The sequence below is a fragment of the Hippocampus zosterae genome, chromosome 12 (genome assembly GCF_025434085.1).
Source record: "Hippocampus zosterae strain Florida chromosome 12, ASM2543408v3, whole genome shotgun sequence".
Lineage (NCBI taxonomy): Eukaryota > Metazoa > Chordata > Actinopteri > Syngnathiformes > Syngnathidae > Hippocampus > Hippocampus zosterae.
The window spans coordinates 1302004-1325430 of record NC_067462.1 but is presented as its reverse complement, the minus strand read 5'-3'; the positions used below and the strand labels follow the sequence as shown (position 1 = coordinate 1325430).

The 23427-nt window shown below is 49.0% G+C and overlaps 1 protein-coding gene across 1 annotated transcript in view; it reads left to right on the top strand.

Annotated features, from left to right (window-relative positions):
- The first annotated feature begins 3388 nt into the window (after positions 1 to 3388).
- The window catches only part of LOC127611412 (tomoregulin-2-like), a 65384-nt gene continuing 45345 nt past the window's right edge, over positions 3389 to 23427 (top strand). The window contains 2 exon segments of the mRNA XM_052081941.1: positions 3389 to 4078; positions 13637 to 13746. Coding sequence (XP_051937901.1) covers positions 3871 to 4078; positions 13637 to 13746 — 318 coding nt within the window. The 5' untranslated portion in view covers positions 3389 to 3870.

The window sequence follows — 23427 nt, the reverse complement described above, 5'->3', positions numbered from 1 at the left end:
GAAATTTACAACTTTTGCCATTCGCCGTGCAAGCGCCAAGAAACGATTACACTGCTGGCCGTGATAGAGATTTGCAAAAAAAAAAAAAAAAAGGGCTGATTTATTAATGCATTAGTGAAATGATGAGGTAGAAAATCAATCAGGAGATATGCGATCGGGCCTTGAGTGTTACGGCCGAACGCGCTCTCAGGAGACGGTGTACATTTCAGCGAGTCAGAAATGTAATTAGCCTCTCGCCGGGGGCCACCTCCGCCCACAATTTTTTTTTTTTTTGTAGTCATGTAAATCACGTCAAAGTCACTCACTTGAGGAAATGACGGCAAAAGTACACCATTGGTCAGAAAGAAAATATTTTCACGCTTTTGGGAAAAACATTCCGAGGTCGCGCGTCAGGCGATAGCGTCCGGATGGGGCTGCGTACTGACGGAAAAGTCAAGGTGGCGAAAACATACGCGGGGAAAGTCACACGGGACCGTCTCTGCTCCGCAAGCGTCAGAGCTACTAAGCGCCAAAGGTCCGCTGTCAAATATATCAAAAAACGGGAACCCAAGAGTATCAGTCAGTCACGGCGCACGCCTTCTACACGCCAAGCGCAATATTGTTGTGTTGTAAATTTCTTTCCCAAACTTGTCTTTCACTTTCTGCCCAAAAAAAACATTCTTAGCACGTCTAGTCTCCTTAAGATGTTTTCCTGAGTTTGACCGATAAAAGCTTGCGCAATCTAAATCTGGTAGACAACCAATAAAAAGCAGGGAGGCGGGAGAAGCCCTCCGATGCCCCCTGTTGGTCACAAACGGAACAGAGCCACGACATCAATCTCACGAAAGATATTGTCCGATTATTGTCGTTGTCATTATTAGACGGATCGCTGTTCTGAAAAGCTGACGTGCTCGAGAAAAGAAAAAAAAGATGGCAGATTAAGAATCAGCGCCCGCTGATGATCCGTCGCGAATCGTAACATTCTCCGTAAAAAAAAAACAATGCGAAGCTCATTTAAATGTTGGGCCGGCGAGTGGCTTTGCTGTTTCTTTGTGTTATTTTCTTGATATTGTCACAATGCTAAAACCACGAGGAGCTTGGCCCCAACAATGAGAAGAAGCAAGAGAACAGTTTAAACTTGCCCCCTGCCCCCCCCCACCCCTCAAAAATAAATGAGGATAAAAGATGCCCCCAATTAGCAGCGGATTTCTGAAGGGATGTCATGGGGAGCCTGCGAATACGCAGCATGGCTGCTCATGCACGAAAACTTGCGGGAAGTGCATTGGACCTTTTGAACTGCTTCACAAACTTTATTTTTAATTCTTTTTTGCACAGGAGGTGGGGGGGGGGTCATATCAGGTCTTGCGGCGTTAATTATCACATTTGGGTTTACGGCACATTTTGGATTGCGAGGTATGCGTTGGCAAACTGCACCCGTCACAGAAACTCGACATTTTTTGTTTTTTGTTTTGACTCCCCGTGTCCAGTTTGACCGGACGGCATGCAGGAAAACCAACAAAAGGCGTCGATACCTTAGGATCTTCCCAGTTTGAGGTGCTTTGCGGTTACGTTTGCGCTCACCCGAGGGCATCGATATGCAATTACAAACCCCTTTATAGAGTGTGGCGATTTAACGCAACTCCTGGGGGGGGGGTCTCCATTCCCTGAAAAGTCTCCTTGAAACTTGCACGAAGAACCCAGGCTAAACTTAGCTCCCCCACAACATACAGTTGCGCTTTAAGATATCCTTTATTCGTCCCGCAATGGGGAAATTTACTGCCTTCTGGGAATATTTTTGTGCCAAGATAAATCAATTCAAATCTGACCCAAAATGACCTGAAACAGAGCAGAAAAAAAAAAGAATCCGCAACGGACTCGAGACGAGATAGTTACACTCATACTGTGTGTGTGTGCGCAGTGAAAATTGGCTGGCCAGATGTAACCCTGCACCCCCCCCCCCCCCCCCCTAACCTCCTCCCATAGCTGAGATAAATTGTAACGGCCATTTCTGTGAAATTGTCTGTGAGAAGTGAATATTGTTTGCGGCCAACTTGGACTTCTCTTAGTTGGCCTCATGACGTGAAGTGTCCTTAAGCTCTGACGGGGCTCAAACAGACAGTCCTTTGTTTCGTTTATACAAGGGCTTTTCCATGCACATGTCCTCTCTGTTCAAAAAAAAAAAAAAGTTCATAGCCTGATTTGGGTATCAACCTACTTTGCTTGTGCTGTTCGTTTTTAGAGCTTTCATGGTCAAGAATTTCTCAATTAGCCACAATTAAATTTAAAAAAAAAAAGAGAGCTTACCTGTTCTGTCCTTGCCACCTACCTCACCGTTGCGTCTCCTGACAGATAACTCCTTCAATGACCACATCTGTCGATGTTTCTTGCAATTTATTCACCGCAAAGGCGAGTCGAGGAGGTGTAAAACTGTAACACACACACACATAAAAACACTTGCATGCTGTTGCAAAATAAAACGTGGCAAAACGGTGAGCCCCCCCATCCCACTCTTGTCTGGTACGTGACGAAGGCGTGACGGCGCTCGTATTGCTAACGTTCGCTAGCCATCGTGCTAATCGCTATCGCAAATGCTAACAGTAAACAAGTGCAACATGCCTCAAATGCAAATTCACGGTGAACACACCCCACGAATTAATAATGCATAAATGTACAAAATGCAGACATACAAGGCCGTGCTTGGCTCAGAACACGAAGCTGGTAGTCCATCTTTTGGAGCTACCCCGTACACGCAAAACAGTTAGGATCTCACGGAACATCCGGTGTGCCTTTCACAATAATAAATTGACTTTACAAAATAAAGTTGCTGTGTAACTATAGAAACATACAACTAATGTTACGTGGATCTTCAGGAGCCAGAATATGACAAAAAAAAACAATTTGCAAACACGTGGAATGAAGAATTTTCATCGGATGTGTGCAGTCCACTTGCACAGTTAAAACACAAAAGCTATTCTTCCTGTGTGGAGCTTGCATGTTGTCACCGTGCCTGTGTGGCTTTTCTCCGGGTACTCTGATTTTCCCCCACACTCCAAAAACAAAAACATGCACACACACTCGAAATTGTGAGTGCGGATGGTCGTTCGTCGATGTGTTCCCTGCGATTGGCTGTCAACCAGCTCAGGGCGTACCCCGCCTACTGCATGAAGATGCCTGGAATGGGCTCCGGAACACCCGCGACCCTCCTGAGGGGAAGCGGTAGAGAAAACGGAGGCTTTTTTTCCCAACTCAAACGGATGCTTTTCTCAAACCTCGCTGCTCCATTCTAATAATAAATCTGTTCTATCGTTTTCAGTGGCGAAATTGCTGTTGTTATCACACACTCGATCCACGTGATCATCAGAGCGAGCGAGAGAGAGAGAGAGAGAGAGAAAGAGAGATTGAGCCGCCAAACTCAGAGCACAGTCACCAATCTCGCAGGACAGCAGCGTGCGCATCTCGCACCCGTGGATTTTCTTCTTCTTGTTGATATTGCCGTGCTGGGATTCTTTCCACAAGCGCATCACTCGTACAATTGTCGCCTCTGTTTTGTGGGATCACTCTCGCCCATCGGTCTCCTCCTCGCCCTCCATCCCCGCGAGCATCAGCATTCCTCGGATAACTTTTCCACCCCGAACCGAGCCCCCGCCCGACCGCCGGCCCCGCTCGCAGGTGGTTGATCTCTGGGAAGACCAAAAAAAAGGAAAAAAGGAAAAAAAGGGGTCTCTTTGATGGGGCGCGCCGTGCGGTTTGGAAAATGCTCCGCAGTCGGCGTGTGAGCGCCCAGCGGAAGCAGCCGGGATCGGAGTCGCTGTCGTCGGCGCGCGTCTGCCGCTGCTGCCGCCGCCGGAGCGGCAGCGGCAGCCAGTGAGCGGCCAGCGAGCGCAGGCGGCGATGGCTCGTCCCGCGGCGGCGGCGGCGGCGACGACTGCGGCGGCGACGGCGGTCAAGCTCGGGCGGCCGCGTCGCTGGAGCGGCGCCAGTGGCGGCTGGCTGCGCATCACGCTGCTCTCCTTCCTCGCCACTTTGCCCGTGGAGCAACTGCGCGCCTTCCCGTCTTCCCTCAGCGACTGCCAGACGCCCACCGGCTGGAACTGCTCGGGTGAGGAATCGGCGCGCACACGAACCGAGGAGTTGAATCGGAAGGGCGACGGCGATGCGCGCGCGTCGCTCGGCGCGGGCTTCGGGCTTCGGGCTTCGGGCTTCGGGCTTCGGGCTGCCGCCGATCGGCGCTTGGCAAGGGGAAGGCGCGATGGGAGCCGCCGCGTGCTGGATGTCACGTCGCTTGCCATCCGTCGACATGTCGGCCGGTATGCCGCATCCGTCTGCGCTGTCTTTTTCTTGCGGGTCAAATTGACCCGGAAAATATCTTGGTGAGTTGGTGACTCCGGTATGGTATGGGGGGGGGGGGGGGGGGGGGGGGGTACTGAACAAAGAAATAAAAGCGGGTCACCGTGACCCGTGAGCATGTGTTGAGTAGCCTATCCAAGAAACAAACTTTTGTGTGCCTATGTGTGCGGAAGATTAACAGTGGGTCAAATTGACCCATGAGCAGTTTTTGGGGCTTTTGAAAGTAACCAATTAGTCACTTGGACCCATGAATATTTTTGGTGGTGCAAAACAAACAAAATGAACTGGGTCACATCCACCCATGAGCGTTTTAGTGTCGCTATTAACAAATTAGCAAGCAGGCCGCATTGGCCCGAGAGCCTTTTTTTTTTCCTCCTTTCTGCACAAAAGATACAAATTAACAGCGGGTCACGTTGGCCCATGAGCATCGTTGGCGTCCAAGTATTCCACCGTGCTCGGACAGTCATATTTTGCAGCTCGCAGCCGGTCGCATATTTCCCCAGTTGGAAGCCTTAAAATAGCCCCCGGCCCATTACACGCCACGCCGCTATTGATATTACAGCTCATAAGTGGCACACGTCAATATGAGCGGATGACTTGCAGCCTGAATCCGAGCGCTTGCTTCTCTCCCTCCCCCGCGGACTGATTGTTATCCCAGTGCAAAAAAAAAAAAGCTCGTAATTGGATCTGGAAAATGTGCGGATGCTGTGAGACCAAACGGCTGACGTGTCCATTTGGGAAACTGACGTGTCAGTTCATATTCGTCATGTCTCAAGTTTTCTCTCTCTCGCCTTTTGTCCTCATTGCCGCACCGATTCATCTCGGTCGTGTTTTGTTTGTTTGTTAGTTTTTTTTTTGTGTGATTGCGATGATGAGTGGTAACGATCGCGATGCACATCCTGGCCGAATGCGCACTTGGCGCTCTCCTCACTTCCTTTCACACCCTGGTGTGCATTTAGACAAAAGCTTTTATCCGACACGCCTTGCGGAGGCTTAAGTGCAGACGAGGGGGAACAAAGCGTGCGCACGTCCCTTCCATCCAGTGGAATTAGATGAATTCGTTCTCTCTCTCTCACCACCCGCCCCCCCCCCCTCCAAAAAAAATCGCATGGATTGAGCTGCATGTTGAATGGTGCTGTGGAATTGAATCCCCCCCGCGTCCATTTGTTTGCGATAGCTGCTTCTTATCGGGGCTCACTTGGGCAATTTCCTGAGCTGGACTTCTGAGTTCTGAAATGAGGCCAAAATGGCCACTTCCAATCAAGATGGCTGACTTTCTGTTCCATTTTAGACATGGCTCCTTCAGACTTTTTCGTCATGGTACACATAGTTGCCCAAAGTTGTCTCATTTGTCTGTGTCGGGGGCTGGTTTTTTTTTTTTTTTTTGGAGGGCCTTTATGACGTTTTCATTTCACGGCAAATCACAATATCGTTGTCATCAGTGAAGGAATATGTCACGGAGGCCCAATTTATTTATCACTTCACAGTCGCAAGTGTGCTGCATTTTTCAGTTTCAGTTGGGCGGAAATAAAGCTTTTATTTGGACTGGGAAAAAAAAATTCAAGTTGGTGACAATTTGAGGAAGTTCTCCGCCGTCCGAAGGAAAAAATGAGATGTTTCGGTGGAAGTATAGAAATGGACACAATTGTAGTCGCCGGCACCTTCTACTGCGACGCCGATCGCAGCTGTCGTCGTCGTGGAAACGCAGCTGCGAGCGTCGAATGTGACTCCCGCGAGGGATGAGATGAAGGAGGTCGAAATGTTATTGGCGATACATTTCCGCGCAGTTTGCTTCGCACTGTTCGAGTGCTGCGGTTGGAAAGCTTCATTCAAGCAAAGGCTTTGTTTACACTTGACACGTTTTATTCTCCGCAGGGATCGAGTGGCGACTTTGCGTCGTGATTTCGTAGAAACGCAAACCCGCGATACCGGCGGGGGCACTTTGCGATCGTGTTTGCTTTGCGACGGCCTTCGAGACGACATCTTATGTGGTTTGCACTTTTTAATGGCCTCAAAGAGTTGAGTCCCCGCAAGTGACTGCCCTCCCGTCGAGTGTGAAATGACACAATCACCTGTCGTCTTTTTTTTTTATCATAGAAAAAAAAAACGTACATTTATTAACAAACAGTCTTCGTGGGGGGGGGGGGGGGGATGTTTTTGCCATAAGGTAAAATGCATTTTCATCTCGTTACTCTGCCAAGTGACGGAATAATCGATAAAATGATGGATTTCGAACATATTTGACGGTGTCAGGGCTCGTTTCCAGAATGGGATAACGGGTTCCACTCGGTGGCGGAAAACGAGCCCCGACATGGCGTTTTACAGTCAATTCTTTTGTTCTGATAAGATTTCTGACCAAATCCCGCTCGGGACAAGGGCAAAATGGCCGAGGAGTGCTTTTCGGAGGGTAGGCATTCCAACTGTAATTTGGCTTGATTCTGCTCTACACCTTGGAATCAACTCCGGAGATGTTGTCGGACTCTTGCGGCGAAATGTGTCCACGAGCTGGTCATTAAGTGGAGAGCGCTGCACGGCGCCGGTAATTTAGCGCGTGGATTCATTAGAGCCGTCTCGCAAAACAGCTGCCTTCTGCTGCTACTATCGCCGCTAATGAGTGTGGCGAGCGCGGGGTGGAAAATGTGAAAAGTTGTCGGGTGTTTGAATGAGACGTGGGGCAGGAATGTCGCCGCCGAGATGGTCACAAGGCTCAGCATTATTTTCAATGGACTTAAGGATACACGCGCAGCATATTCACGATACGTCATGACATTGACGATCACGTTTATGATTAAGGCGCTTGCTCTTGTGGTGCCCACTTCACAGCAGTCTAACTTGACATAATCTCGGCTCCTTAGAAACGTACTTTGATCTTCTGCATAGACTCCACTGAGTCTTTTTCTGCTTGTGAATTGTCTTAGAGAAGAAGCTGTGTTCACACCCACAACGGCGCAATCACCTATGTCTGTATCTGTGCCCGTCTGCAAAAAGAAAAAGAAAACTCCACTCTCCATCCATTTTTAACCGCTTATCCGGGGTGGGGAGACATTGCCTCTCATGGTGGGACATGCCTGAAACACCTCACCGGGGAGGCGTCCGGAAGACATTGTAATCAGATGCCCGAGCCACCTCATCGGACTCCTCTCGACGTGGAGGAGAAGCGGCTTGACTCTGAGCCCCTCCCGGAGGATTGATAACATAAATCCAGAGAAATCGGTTGCTGCATTGTTATTATTATACGGGCAAAAACAAAAACAAAAAAAGGTGCAATGCCACCGAGAGGTCAAAAACGGAATGACGCCTCGCCTCGTTGCTCGCCGGGCTTTCATGATGAATTGACTTTGCTGAATAATTCATTCCGAAAAGGGCCTTGCGAAATTTCCAGGTAGCTCGAAGTAAGACGCACTTGGCTGACGGGCGCTCTCTTTTTAGACAAGTAAGTGCTTCTCTTGCCATCTTAATCGTTGCCATCTAAACACGGCCCGTTTGAATATTTGATGTTGCTCGGCTTGTTTTCTTTCATTATTCACCTTACGGGAACGTCCTCCTGCGGCGGCAGGGCGGGAGGAGCCCGAGTGTCAATCTGCCCGCCTCATAACACAGCAACCGCGAGCTCATTCCTACACCCTCATTGTTGTTCTTTTTTTTTGGGGGGGTGACGGGGGGGCAGAGGGAAGAAAAAACCCAACAACAACAATGATTTGGCTCTTGTTTAAGTGCTGCTTAAAAGGGACACCTGCTGTTGCACAAGCACGCCACCTACTCACCAACAATAGTCGCGTGTGTGTGTCACCGCTGGATGTTGCTTGTACCTGACAAATGGAAGCATAAAACTTGACAACTTTGCCAATTGGAAATGCATTTTCAAGCCGCGCCCTCAGAAGGCACTAAGTGAGCAACAAACCGGTTTGAAATGAGGGCATTTTTCACCGCGGGAATTCGGGCACGAGGACATTTTGGCGAACGGAAGAGAATAAAAAATAGAGAGCGACTAAAGTATCGTCGTGACCGAAAGAACGAGATCCCGGTTACAAGCGGCCGAAATGAGTTTTCTCCGCAGGGTGCCCGGGCTCTCCCTTAGCGATAAGGTGAGAAGCTCGGTCATCCGGGAGGGGCTCCGAGTCGAGCCGCTTCTCCTCCACATCGAGAGGAGCCAGATGAGGTGGCTTGGGCATCTGATTCGGATGCCTCCTGAGCGCCTCCCTGGTGAGGTGTTCCGGTCATGTCCCACCGGGAGGAGACCCCGAGGAAGACCCAGGACACGCTGGAGAGACTATGTCACCCAGCTGGCCTGGGAACGACTCGGGATCCCCCGGGGAGAGCTGGACGAAGTAGCTAGGGAGAGGGAAGTCTGGGCTTCCCTGCTAAAGCTGTTGCCCCCGCGACCCGGCCCCGGATAAGCGGTAGATGATGGATGGATGGATAAAGTATTGTCAAGTAGAAGTGCGATTTTTTTCACAACTCCAATTTTATTTCTCTGGTACGCAGATATATCCGGATATGTATGTGAAGCGTCTGCGGTATGAACACTCACCCGTCGAAATCCGACCGTCGACGTTAGCAAAAGTCCAGCACGAGCTCGGATGCAACCGATGGTTGTTGTTTTGAGCGACGGTTGTTTTCTTTCCCTTTGACTTGAACTGAATCCCGATTGAATACGAAGCGTAACGTTTGTGGTGATTGTCGTCATTCCGGCATGCGGACGTTTCATTTATTCCGCGCGGCAACGGCGTGACATCATCTTTGCTGGGCGTCTCTCATGAAATCATTTTTCGGTGCGTCACCACCGCCGCCGCCGCCACCAAATTGTGTGACGTTTGGTGAAACTGCTTTTGGGTCTTTAAGCTAATGCTAACGCTAACGCGGGCCTCTCCAAGAGTTCCGTACGTACGCCGCGTAAAATGCAGCACACGCCGAGGCCCTCAAAAAGGTCGTCAATTTGTCGGAAAAGTAAGCACAGGGGATTCCATTTGGGGCATAATTGGGGGAGATTTTTGAAAGATTCTCTTGGCGTTGGCTAGCAAAGCGACGGCTAACCGAGGAAGCACGCAGGAAGCCGTTGGCGCTCCCGAAAGGTCATCGTCGGTTCCGCGCTCCGCCAGTGTAGCTCATATATCTTTGTCTTCGCATTCCTCTGCGCCCCCCCGTATTCTGTGGAAACCCGAGCGGCGCCACCTGACTCCTCTTCTGTTTGTTTATCCGCCCGTTACAAATTGCTCTCAGCTTTTCGTACTGCGAAGGAAATGATGAAACGCGTCCACGTGAAACTCACGTGCTAGATAAGAAAAACCTCTGGAGGGATATTTGAGCCTCGGCGGCGGCGGGTGGGCTCGCGTGTTTCGGAAAAATTCATTTGTACAAATATTTTACCCGAATTAAAAAAAAAAAAAAAAAAAAAGAAAGAAAGAAAAAATCCAATCACTGTTTAGCCTAATTTGAAGTCAAGAAAGGGATGCGGCTTTTCGGGAAGCTGGAACGAAGATGATGCTTGTAAAGATTTTGTCATCATCATTGGACTCCTCACAATATTTCCTACCCCCAGTAAGATTGATAATAATTAGTATTTTTTATTTTTTTACACATGGCAGGGAAATCAGCGCGATTGCCGGAGCGCGTTGTGCGATCTTGACATTTGCGCTCTTGCCAGGCAATCGTGGCTCCCTTACCGCGTTGATGAATCACATTTGATGATGAAGTGGTTGCGCTTGCCAGGCGATGTATAATCATGTAAGGGAGGGAAGGGGAAGGGCCTGCTGCCGCGATGTGCACAACATCAAACCCCTTTGACAGGTACAACAACTAAACGTATTGCTGCGGAGCAGCAGCATTTTTGTAAGATTGATGCTTGCTTATAGCGCAACACAGCACCATAGATTTGGGAGGACCTTCTGCAAGTACATATATACATATACATATATTCATTCATTCATCTTCCTAACCGCTTGATCCTCACTAGGGTCGCGGGGGGTGCTGGAGCCTATCCCAACTGTCTCCGGGCAGTAGGCGGGGGACACCCCGAATCGGTTGCCAGCCAATCGCAGGGCACACAGAAACGAACAACCATTTGCATTCACACTCACACCTAGGGACAATTTAGAGTGTTCAATCAGCCTGCCACGCATGTTTTTGGAATGTGGGAGGAAACCGGAGCACCCGGAGAAAACCCACGCAGGCCCGGGGAGAACATGCAAACTCCACACAGGGAGGCCGGAGCTGGAATCGAACCCGGTACCTCTGCACTGTGAAGCCCACGTGCTAACCACTGGACTACCGGGCCGCCCCATATACATATATATATTCATCTTCCGAGCCGCTTGATCCTCACAAGGGTCGCAGGGGGTGCTGGAGCCTATCCCAGCTGTCTTCGGGCAGTAGGCAGGGGACACCCTGAATCGGTTGCCAGCCAATCGCAGGGCACACACAAACGAACAACCATTCACACTCACACTCACACCTAGGGACAATTTGGAGTGTTCAATCAGCCTGCCACACATGTTTTTGGAATGTAGGAGGAAACCGGAGCACCCGGAGAAAACCCACGTAGGCCCGGGGAGAACATGCAAACTCCACACAGGGAGGCCGGAGCTGGAATCGAACCCGGTACCTCTGCACTGTGAAGCTGACGTGCTAACCACTGGACTACCGGGCTGCCATATATATATATATTATATATATATATATATATATATGTATATATACAGAATGAGAGAGAGAGAGGTCAGTGTTGCGTAATCTTGATTTGGCCAATGTACGTTTCACATCGGAAAAATTCTCGCGCACGGCACGCCACCAAACAAAACGACCACAGTCTTTTTTTTAACTGCTCTACAAATAAAGCTCAGTTGAGTATTTGGATGAAATGTATTTCTGCTCAACGGTTATATGAAAGTGAGCAAGGCATCAAGTTGCGTCGTCTGGTCTCGAAATATCGGCGTCAATCTCAAGCTCCCGCGGGACGCAGTGACGTCAGAGGCACGGTGGCGCTTTGGCGTGCAACGTGCGTGTACACGTCAAAATCATTTTTTAAAAGCAAGCGAGCGAGTATGAGTCCTTCTTGCCACTTTTGCCAAATATTTGCTTTCGCTTTGGGTATGAAGCGGAGAGCTCGACTGCGTAACAGATGAGCGGCATTTCCAAGCAGCCCTTGATAGTGCACATCATCTGTGGACTTTTTCAGATTTCCTCCTTTGGTCCTCGATGAGCGGAGAGCTTTGTCTCATCCCAGACACTCCGAGCGCCTCTTAAGTCTGCGCTCTTGACTCAGCGACTGTATAGTTGCTGAGAGAGCTCGCGCTTTATGGTCATTTACGGCCCTGGCAAATTGCAGGTTGATTTCACCGTCGGTCTAGCCTGCTGCGCGGTTATGACTGCTTGGTTGTCATGAGTAGGAGTTTTTGCTTTTTGTTTTTTTTGGAGGGGTGGTGGTGGCGTGAGCCCTGTGTGTAGTCCAAAGAGGCACAGAGGACTCTTAATATCTATTGTCCAAAGAAATCTATAAAAAGAAAATGGCAGATCACCACATTACTTGGTAGCCGGCCAGTATGAACGTTCCCGTGAGCGGCGACCGCTCTCAAGCAGCTACAATTATCTAGCTTAGATTACCCCGGTTGTATATCTTGCGCAATCATTTTCAAACTTGAAACTCAAACAACCAGCTAAAGCATCATCACGCCGTTATGAGTAACCATTCATTTGTATGATGTATTTTTCCATGCGGCAACCACGAGGCGTTCTAACGCGGTCACACCAAGCCGAACCCCAGGTTCACACGCTGGCTGTCAAATTGGACTTGAAAAAAATCAATCAATCAATCAATCAATCAATCAATCAATCGATCGATCAATCAATCAATCAATCAATCAATCAATCAATCAACCAATCATTCGCCAACATTGAGGCACTCTAAAGATGCATTTACTTGTTGCGTAGCGAGCTAGACAACATAGCTAGCTAGACAACTGCAAGCTGCAATGATCGGGATATCCAATGAGGCAAGCGAAGGCGCTCAAGTTCTTAGTTTGGAATGAGGAAGGGCCAACTCGTGTCGGTCCTCGGTCCAGGTATTGTGGTCCCACTAAAAAGTCATGTTTATTTGCCTCGTTTGCAAATCCACGTTCCGATGCAACCGGAACGCCAGACGATAGACACTCCGATTTCTCAACACATTTTGTCACGCGACGTCGTCGTCGTCCAATCGAAACACGCAGACGACGCGCGGCGAGTGCAAAAAGTATTTTGACGAAAAGCACAACGCAAACAAGCGCGTCCACAGGGGGCCGATGCGACATCTCAGGAGGATAGCTCAGCAATCCCTTTGAGGTTCTCATCAAGCGGCGATTCATCAAACTAACTCGGAGAATAAAGATAATGGCTCCGGGTTTGAAGCACAAAAAAAATGCACAAATAATGACAACGGGGCTTTTTGGAGGAAGGCTTTCTCTGGCCCGTCGCTCTTGTAGCCGTGATTTTGTGGCGCTAACACTTGCGCTTGCTAACACAGGGAGGCTCGCCGAGCGCCATCAGTTGAGCTCGGCTAATAGCCTCCAGCGCGGGCCGCGCAATTCTGACTCGCGTTGCTCTTTCATTTCATTCGGGAGCCTTTGATGGAGTCTTTGGAGATTCCCCGCAAGCGCACTATTCCCATCACACCTGCCCGCGAGCGTACATTTTGCCGGATACGAAGAAAGCATTCAACAAGTAGTCATCTGAAAACGACATTGCAGAAATTTGGCATACTCACACGTTTGGATTAAAATGAGTTTTCACGTGCATTTAAATTCTGTTGCCGACCTCGTTCACATTCAAAATTGAAGTAAAACGTCCGGTTCCGATTTCAAGGTGCTTTGTTTGCCGACTAAACGAGCCACGTGCGCAGAGAGTCAAATCGCACATCAATGATAAGGCCACCAAAATCTCTAAATATCCACCAATTATCTTGGCCGGACCGAAATGCCAACAGCTTCTCCAAAATGTAACGTAACGATTCAAACAGCGTCACGGGCCCTAAAAACGTAGAAAGAGGAGTAGCGTGAGCAGCTGAGATTTTAATTTGTGGGACGCTTTTAGGGGCGCGCAGGTTCACATTTTATTGCATCACATTTGACGCCAAAGTTGGAAGAGGCCATGTGTTTCTTGTGGTTTTTTGTTTTTTTTATCCTGACTGTGTCGTGATGCATGTCCCACTGTGTCGCACAAAATTGACACAGTGTCATTCTTTGAAAGTCGCGTCGCACAGACCGCCCGAGTCAGGTCTGCAGCTTTTGAAATTGTTCGTGGCCTTACATTTGTTTCTGGTTGAATGTGATCCTCGCAGGTTTTGATGAGCGAGACACGGACCTGTTTTTGTGCGACACCAACACGTGCAAGTTTGACGCCGAGTGCCTACGAATTGGGAACATGGTGACTTGCATTTGTGACTTCAAGGTAAGATCCTGAACCGGCCCGCTTTTCTTTTCCTTTTTTTTTGGGGTGGGTGGTCATCAGCATGTTTTGTGACTTTATTTATTTTTTTTGTTGGGGGGGGGTGCATTGGATGCAACTTCAAAGGAAGATTACTGTGACCACTTTGTTCCCCCACCCCCGTGTGGATTTGCACAACAGCTCGGCTAAAATTCTTTGTACGCAATTCTCACTCACTTGTTTCTCATGAGAGAAAAGGGGAAGCAACGCTTTGTCTCTGTGCGGCCCGGACACAAATGAGCCGAGGCCCTGTATCGGCCCGCGGACCGGTGGTTGGAGACCCCCTTGCCCAAGTGGATCAAAGTGCTGCATTTAAATGGAACCCAGTGTGATTGAAACAATCCTCTCGATGAAAACCATCCAAATAAAATCAATTTCAGTTGAGCTCCGTCACTCCGTCCGCAAATCAGTCGGATCGAAAGCCATCGCCGCCCCCCCGGGTGGGGATAATTGCCCCTCGGAAAGCCAAGCGACGGTATGAAATGAAGCCGGTTTATGGCTTCTTGTGAAGCCCCCTTCGTCGCCGCCACGGAGCGCCGTACCGCGCCGCAGTCGTAAACAACCTTGACACTGATGAGAGCGAAGACTGAAAGGAGCTCGTTAATAACATAAATCCTCGGAACGCCGCTATTCTTGATAATGGCTCCTACTTAACTTTATGACCAGATCTATCATGGAAAAAAAAGCAAAAAAAAAAGCAGCGAGCTAGTCTGCCGACGACTGATCGGCACGACGCTTTTGTGTTGAGCTTAGGCAATTGAATGATGGGATCCGTACGACGGAAACAGTACGACGGTGGCGCGCCGACACCCCGTTGCGGTCACCTGCCTTTTATCTCACTTTTGTACTTCACTAAGATCAACATGAAGAGAGAGCTGTAGATAAAAGACGTTACGGCGCCATTCGTCTTCGGGAACTCGTATGCCGATAACGCTATCGGGCGCTCTCGGGCAATCGGGAGACCGTATGAGAACCCCCCCCCCCCCCCCCGCCTCAAGTCAACGGTTCGTTCAGAACTGTCAGATAAGATATTCAGCTAGTGTCGAGATGAAACGGTAACGAATATGATTGCCGTGACCAAAACGATTACGTTCTCGCCGTTAGTGACAGCGGAATCATTTGGAGAAGATTGAATCAAAGTTCTGCAAGGTGGACTTTTTGCAGACTTGTCAATGAAAATGAATTTCCCTGCATGGCGGGTGACAAGTATGGTCACATGACCTCATAAAAGGAACACGTTTTGCTGGACCGACTTGCAACTGCTATCCAATGGAATCCAATCCGGCTTTTGAAACAACAAAGTCGAGCAAAAACTAAAATGCTCCAGTCGAACGAACGTGGTGACAACATCACCGATCTGAACCATGAATGGGAAAATTGAGCGGGCCAGCAACACGGCGACACCCAGAATACAAAGAGGAGCCGTCGACAGAACCGTTTAGTGTCCGAGACGCTAAAGACACGATGAAGGCCCGTGAAACATTCTAAACCTGCCATACCAAGTGTTTAATATTTTACCCCAGGGCCGTTACATCCCTTATATCCGCTTGTTGTTTGTTTCCCACTCTGAATTCGTTCACGGATGAGGGAGCTGCGCTTCTTTTACGTGAACAAATTCAGAGGAAGAGACATCTGAGGCAGCGGCTGAAGAAAGAAAGTGAGTTTGACGTGGCGGAATCAATGGAGGTCATTCATTGCAAAGATGAATTAGATTCACGTCACACTGAGCCCCGCCGCACTTTCTCCCCCGCTCGGGTCCAGCGCGCAGCAGGAGCCGCCATCTTGCCCACTTTCAACTGTCCTCCCCCTAGCCAAAGCTTCCGCGGGTGAAATGTTTCCATGTACCCCGAATGATGCGAACGAATATCAGTCAAATATGAATCCCGTGTGTGAAGAGTTCAAACTCAAATTATCGGGAATTTGGTCGAGCGTTTTTTTTTTTGTTAATTTCCAGGTCAACGCTAATCCTTTTTTCTTCGGGTTATATCGAGGGCGGCACGCAGTGCAGAAAGTGTAGGGTTCGATTCTAGCTCGGAGGTTGCGGGTTGTAACCCGTGCCTGCAGGGCCTTTTTCTGGATACGCCGGCAATTTCCTCCCACATTAAAAAAAACAAAACATGCACGACTGGTGAAATTGCGATTGTGAGCCCGAATGGTCGTTCGTCGACGTATGCTCTGCGATTGGCTGCTAACCAGTTGAGGTGTGTACCCCGCCTACTGCTCGAAGACAGCTGGAATAGGCGCGCCTCTTCAGGATAAACCGGATCAAGCTACGGATGCAAGCTATATATTTATTCTTTTTTATTTATTTTTGTTGTATTTTTTCTTATCTTATTTGATGTTTTTAACATTGTACTCGTGATTTTAACTGCTTGTTGTAAGGTGTCCTTGAGTTTCTAGAAAGGTGCCCACAATTAAAATGTATTATTCATTCATTCATCTTCCGTACCGCCTGATCCTCACTAGGGTCGCGGGGGGTGCTGGAGCCCATCCCAGCCGTCTCCGGGCAGTAGGCGGGGGACACCCTGAATCGGTTGCCAGCCAATCGCAGGGCACACAGAAACGAACAACCATTCGCACTCACACTCACACCTAGGGACAATTTAGAGTGTTCAATCAGCCTGCCACGCATGTTTTTGGAATGTGGGAGGAAACCGGAGCACCCGGAGAAAACCCACGCAGGCCCGGGGAGAACATGCAAACTCCACACAGGGAGGCCGGAGCTGGAATCGAACCCGGTACCTCTGCACTGTGAAGCCCACGTGCTAACCACTGGACTACCGGGCCGCCCAAAATGTATTATTATTATTATTATTATTATACCGATGAAACAATTGCATGGCTACTTTAATGTCATTCCATCAGCGGGTGAATGAAGAAATTCACCCGCTGGCCCGGGGGGTCAACTGAAATGTGTTTGTTTTGGGTACGTGGGGTCGCAATCGGGTCCATTTCAGATGCTCCAATACTTGACCAAGGCGACGACTGTTTCGGTACGCGTCCCCAAAGCGTCTGCACATTGCCCGCATTTGAATAGCAGACATCCAATGCGCAGCGGTGGCCCGTGGGCGGATTAGCGGAATCCTAATTTATGTAAACCCTCTCGACTTTGCAGTCAGGGGAAGTTGAATGGGAGCTCCCTTGAACATGGCTCCGCGTGACACCCGAATACACCTTCGGCATGTTAATCCGCACGCGCTCAGCCAGTCTTCCGTCGGCACAGATCGAGAATCAAGAGATGATGAAGCGAGATTTTGGGGCGGGCGCATGTGGTGGCCCCGTGTGTTGTTTAGCTGTGTCCGCCCCCCCCCCCCCCCTTCTGAAGTCTCATTTTCCGAAAGCTTTGTCATATCCGGGTTGCGATGTGTGGAGGACCGAAGCTCTCTGCGCTTCAAAGAGCTCGTGTTGCCTCATGTGATGTTGATGGCCGGGAGTGGAAGGCCAGCGTGTCCTTCATCTCTCATTGAACAAAGGCTCGGGGGGAGGGGGCAAACATCACTACATATAATGCTGAAAAGATCATCATGATCATAAAAAAAGGCAATCTACGCAACACCCGTGGCTTTATAACACCTCATTTGAAACAATAAAACACCTCCTATTAAACAGTTTCACGCGGGCCTCACTGACGGGGGTGGCAGCCTCTGATGCAGACCTCATTCCATATATTTGCATTCATTTATCAGCTGTTTTTTTCTTTTGTCTTTTATCTGGACTGAGTGTTTGTGCAGCGGGGAATTTATTACCTGGGCCGGGCCCATAAAAATGTCTCATGATGGGCCGGCGAGGAGCATGGCAAGCACTCACCTCAGATGACATTGTGCTGCCAGACTTGCCTCTGATGCGAGAGAGCTTTACTGTCGGCGGATCTTAGCTGCCAAGTCAAGGGCGGAGAGACCATGTGTGTGTGTGTGTGTGTCGGGGAGGGGGTGGGGGGGTTGACATCGCAATCAGTCGAAATTCAGATGCACTGTGAGAAAGAGGCAGGAAGCAAAAGTCTTCCTAATTTATGGCAAGCCATCAAAAAAGCCGATTTTTGCGACAAAAATACAGCCTTGAGACACACGTCTCATATTTAAAAATGAGTTGCATCTCAAAATCATGCTTCCCCACTGAAATGAATGGAAATACAATTTCCAACCCCTCCTGCGCCACTCCCCCCCCCCAAAAAAAATTATGTCATTTGTTCTTAAATATTCATTCATTCATTCATTCATTCATCTTCCGAGCCGCTTGATCCTCACGGGGGTCGCGGGGGGTGCTGGAGCCTATCCCAACTGTCTTCGGGCAGTAGGCGGGGGACACCCTGAATCGGTTGCCAGCCAATCACAGGGCACACAGAGACGAACAACCATCCACGCTCACACTCACACCTAGGGACAATTTAGAGTGTTCAATCAGCCTGCCATGCATATTTTTGGAATGTGGGAGGAAACCGGAGCACCCGGAGAAAACCCACGCAGGCCCGGGGAGAACATGCAAACTCCACACAGGGAGACCGGAGCTGGAATCGAACCCGGTACCTCTGCACTGTGAAGCCGACGTGCTAACCACTGGACTACCGGGCCGCTGTTCTTAAATAGTTGAAATGAATCAAAATATCCCACACTGACAAGTATAAAGAATCTAAAGAATTTTATTTTTTGGTGTTTTTTTTGGGGGGGGGGCACACTTTTTGCCTCAATTCAATCGGTCTACATGTGATGCTCCAGCATTCGCTTTCGAAGATCCAAGGGTCAAATCCACAGGATTTGTTCGCGTGGCGTTTTGCATTGATTGTTAGCCTCAGGCTAAATGGACTTCAGAACAACAGAGCGTTTGCGGTTGTTTCCAATACGTGTATGTATTATTTGTACAGACAGGGTGAAGCCTCTTTTTTTTTGGGGGGGGGGGGGGGGGTAGATTGCTCACTGACTTCCAAACCGCTGCCTGATTTGAATCCACGGACTACCCTGCGGGGCTTGTCTCTCAAAATTTAGCTTCCCAACTCCTCGTATCTCAAGGCACCACTGAAATCCAAATCGACAACAAAGTTAAGCTCCAAGAGCTAATCAGCAGTTTCACCCGGTTTAGTTCGAAGACGTTTCCACAAGCACCCCCATAATACGTCCCTCCAACTTCATCTTTGCAACCGCAAAAGTGAAAGTCAAGAATTGGGACTGTAAAACCCATTTGTGTCATCTATGATATCCTCCGATCATTTTGGAAACAACTCCAGAAACTAATCGACTGTTGTTTTATTGGATTGAGTGGACGGCGCAGGACATGAACAAAGCAAGCGAATGCATTTGAGAGGCGCTGAGTTGACTCATAAATCATCGTGTTGCGTTTGTCTCGGCGAGATGAGCGGTCAACACAGCACAACACAGCACAGCCCGTCGTCTCTCATCAGTGGAGCCCTTCTGGCGGATCGCCGTCTTCCCGATGCTTCCTCCCGCTGTTGATTGTGCAATTATCATTACTCGGGTCTTTGATTAAAGCCTTTCTCCCGTGATTAATTAATTCGAGGAACTACGCTGTGAAAATTCCATTCCGGAGCCAAACAAGCAAGTCAGAATCTCGAATCAGCAAACACATCAGTTCTACTTTCAAAGAACAAGCCGCGGTTGCCGTTGTGACGGAAGATCACATGGCCCAAAGCTTTTCAGCCGTCATTGGGATGATTGAGAAAATGGAGATACGAGCGCTCGATGGGGGCGGTGGACTTAACTCAACTCGCTTCACACAAGCATCTGTTCGCTTCCTATCGCCGCTCGCAGACGTTTTCCGCGAGCAAACTCAATCGAAGACGAAGACAATCACACGTTGCCTCCAGAAACAAAGCCGACAACGAGGCCTTTGTAGAGTCTGATCGCTGAATGCTACCACGCAATGCAAAATTATTGGCAAGTTAAGGAAACAAGTCAATCAATCTTTGTATACGTCTCTGCACCCCCCCCCCCCCCCATTCAAAAACGTTAATTCTTGACATTCTTTTTTAATGATGTTGTTAATGTATGTTTGGATAGAGTACAATGTTATATTTAGAAAAAAACAAGTGTACCAGCAGAAAAGTGGGGTTTTCTCGGACGCTTGAACGGATAAAGGGTGTTTCCATTCATTTCAATAGGGAACAGTGATTTGAGATCCAAACAAATGAAACTTGAAACTCAAGGCACTGTATTGTACGGATGGATCCTGAACACGACCAAGAAAATCACTCAGCCCCACCCCCTGGAAATCTTTGGTCCCCCCGAGGCCCGTGATACGGAGCATGGTGAAATTTCGTGGACATGTTGATTACGAGTCGGCCATTTTTGTTTGAAGACAGACTTTCACGGCGAATTCCAGGGCGTGCACCCAAATGAGCGCCCATCCGAAGCAGGCGTCCTCGACAGATGGGCAAGGCGAGGTGGGCCCTCCAATGCGGGCGGAGCGTGGCCTCAAATTGGGTTAGTCGTGAAAACAGGTGCGGAGGGGCCCCGTTCCTCACTGCTTGCCTTGCGGCTTTCAGTCTAATTATTCTCCAGTGATGGAGAGAGGCGGCGACAAAGACGGACAAGGTGGAGAAAATTGCGGCGATAGTTTCTCCTGAAAAGGTACGGCAAGTGTGTCAGCTCCTCCGTGACTCCGAGCCGGCCTGTCAGACACCATTACAGAAAAACTCGTCTCCCGCGACTCGGCCGGGGAGATTCCGCGGGGACCGGCGGCCCGGGTCCTAATCACGAGAAGACTGCCAAAGCCATCAAACGGCAGAGGCGCGCGCCAGACAACCTGCGACCGTCTGTCTCCCCCCGTTACTCCCAACCTGTCTTTTCCTCCGCCTCGCTCGAACAAACGGCTCGTCCTCGCCGCTCGCTTCGCCTGCTGTGACTTTGTCTTTGCCTCCGTTGTGATCAGTGTCTGGAAACAAGACACCGTCGAGTAAGAGTTTGTCACTTCGCCGGACAACACGTGCGATTCCTCTCTCGAGGGAAAAGGGCTTTGGCGCGGGCTCCACAACAGAGGCAGTCTTTGTCTTTTTTGCTTGATCTTCTCAAAGTCAGAAAGAATTGGAAGAGTGAGATCAATATCGTTGCTGAATCATTATATCAGAAAGAATTCCCTTTGTGGAGCGCAATTTGTTTCCCACTGGGAAGAAGGGAGAAGGCCAAGCCTCCGAAATACCACGACTACAACTTTTTGGGGGGTTTTGTTTTGGGGTTATTTTTGAGCGGTGGTTACAGCAACATTTTCCATTGTAGATTTCTTGCCAACAAAAAAGGAGAAGCGCTGAAAGAGAGCAAATACAGGCCAAGGCAGTCTCGCGTTGCCCATAAAACCCGTAATATCCATAATCCTGTTGACAGGGAGGAATAGCTAACCATGTTCAATTGATTCTGCCCATTTCCATGGCCTATTTGTAGGCCAGTATCTCCGTGCATTCATCCTTGTCCTTATAAGGGTCATGAGTGAGCTGGAGTTTATCCCAGGTGACTTTGGGAGGGGGGTGGGGGGGCAGGATAATCCCTGGAATGATATTTGATACTCACATTCACACCTATGGCCGAGACTATTCAATTCATGAGGAACAACAAAGAACCAGAGCTCGGGCAGACTACGGTCTAGGACCAATCTTTGACCAGACTAGTACGCAACTAAAAGCGGACTAGAACTAGACTACATCCAGACCAATTCTATACTCACAGGAAACTCGGACCAGAATACAATGAGACCACTACCAGGCTAGAACCAGACAAGCAACAAACTATAACCATAATGGAAGTAGATTAGTACAAAACTATAAGCGACTATAAGCTAGGACCGGATTAGAGCCGGGCAGGACCAGACTATGGCCAGTCAAGTATCCATCCATGCAAACTGTTTTTGCCTCGTACCAGACTACAACTAGATTGGTACGAGAGTAGAACCAGAATCGTTTCACACAAGATTCCAGAGTACAATCAGGCTAGCACGAGGTTGGAACCAGACTAAAATGAGAGAAGTACCGGTACATACGCAGAAAACAAGACCTTAGCCGCAATGGTACCAGAGTAGAATAACTGGCTTTGGTGATTTCACTTGACATGGAAGTCACTGAATTGTGCCTCAGCATGTTTTGGAATCTGGCATTGAGAAAGAGACACGCATGCCTACTGCCCGTTTGTGCCGCGTTGTCTTCCTGAGATTGCGAGGTGGTGCAATATTGAAAGGAACTCTCCAAACGTTTCCGCCACAGGCGAGATGGTGGAGCCCCTCTGGTACTAGTTGACGACCGCCTGACCTTTCTCATGTGAAATGTCAACCATATTCGGATCGAAATGAAGACACCGCGTTCAACACTGAGCATATTTTTTTGCGATTGTGGTCAAAATGAATCCTGCGAGGTTGCGGTGTCCTCGCTCACAGGATAGGCCAGATGAGTAGTTTCAGGAAACCCTCTCACAAATCGGCAGAGAAAAGAGTCGAGAGAAGCGCTTCGAATAAGGATGATGGTTTGTTTTGGAAACAATATATTTTCAGCCAAATGGAAAAACTAAAGAAAAGGCAAAGAAACATTTTGTAGTTTCCAGCGCACATCACACACAGATCCTCGAGCTGCTGCCTCGTAACCTCCCGCAGGCCTTTTTGATTTTATTATTATTTTTTTAACGAATGCAGTTGCATAACAAAGTTTGTGTCCTTGAACTTTAATCGGTTTAAATGGACATTATTTAGAGGTTAATGGAGGACCTCGAAGGCTTTTACAAGGCTGAGACAGATGGATGTTGAGTCTTAAAAAAAAAAAAGAAAAAACACATCGCGCTACATCTGTGGCCACACCGGAGGTGTGCAGAAATGCGAGCATTACGATCCTCGTGAATGGAGGATTTATTGCTTGCTTCATTCGTTCTACTTCACAGAGTTACCTAATACGCGGGGGACCGAGTTAAAATTAATGACGGTAGAAAGGTCGGAGGGGGGTCATCTCAACTGGGATGGAATGTCATTGGGTATTTCTTTGACGTGGCCAAAGCAGAGGAAACAATCTGTCCGGATGCAGATTCTGTTCAATAGTTGACGTGGCAGCTCCGAGGTGAGGGGAACACACACATTGACGACAAATCTGACGTGCGTTGGCGAATTTGAACTTGTTGCTGGTTGGTTATTTCACGTGCCGCGCTAATGTAAAACACAACGGGATCACTGGGAATGGACAAGAAAGACTGAAATGGAACCGGACACTCGGCGGGATCTGTTCACACACAATTCAGCCTTTGTGGGGACCAAGGACCGCCATTGATCATTCAAAGAGAACAAAGGGTTAAAAGCCTCCCAAAAGCCTCCCGAGCGCCATCGTCCAATCGGAGGCCTCTCGGACACGAGGGTGTTTAAGCTTGTGGTGTCCGTGCGACTCGAGAGCACTCGTGGCGTTTTTTAAATGCGTTGTTCAGAGCGAGCGCACCGAGAGGCTCATCAGAAGTAAGAACGTGCCGGGGCGCTTCCGCCTGCAATCCGCCGAGGCTAGCCCCAGTTTTATGGAGAGATATTTATTATTGATAGAGGTGGATGATAGCCATGGGAGGAATTGCATAATCCGCGGCCGCCTCTAATGGCTCCAGGAAATGGATCGGGCTGTCAGTCAGGCTGCTGTGTGCAGAAGGAACATGTGTGTGTCGGCGCAAGAGTGTGTTTGGCCGAAGCCAG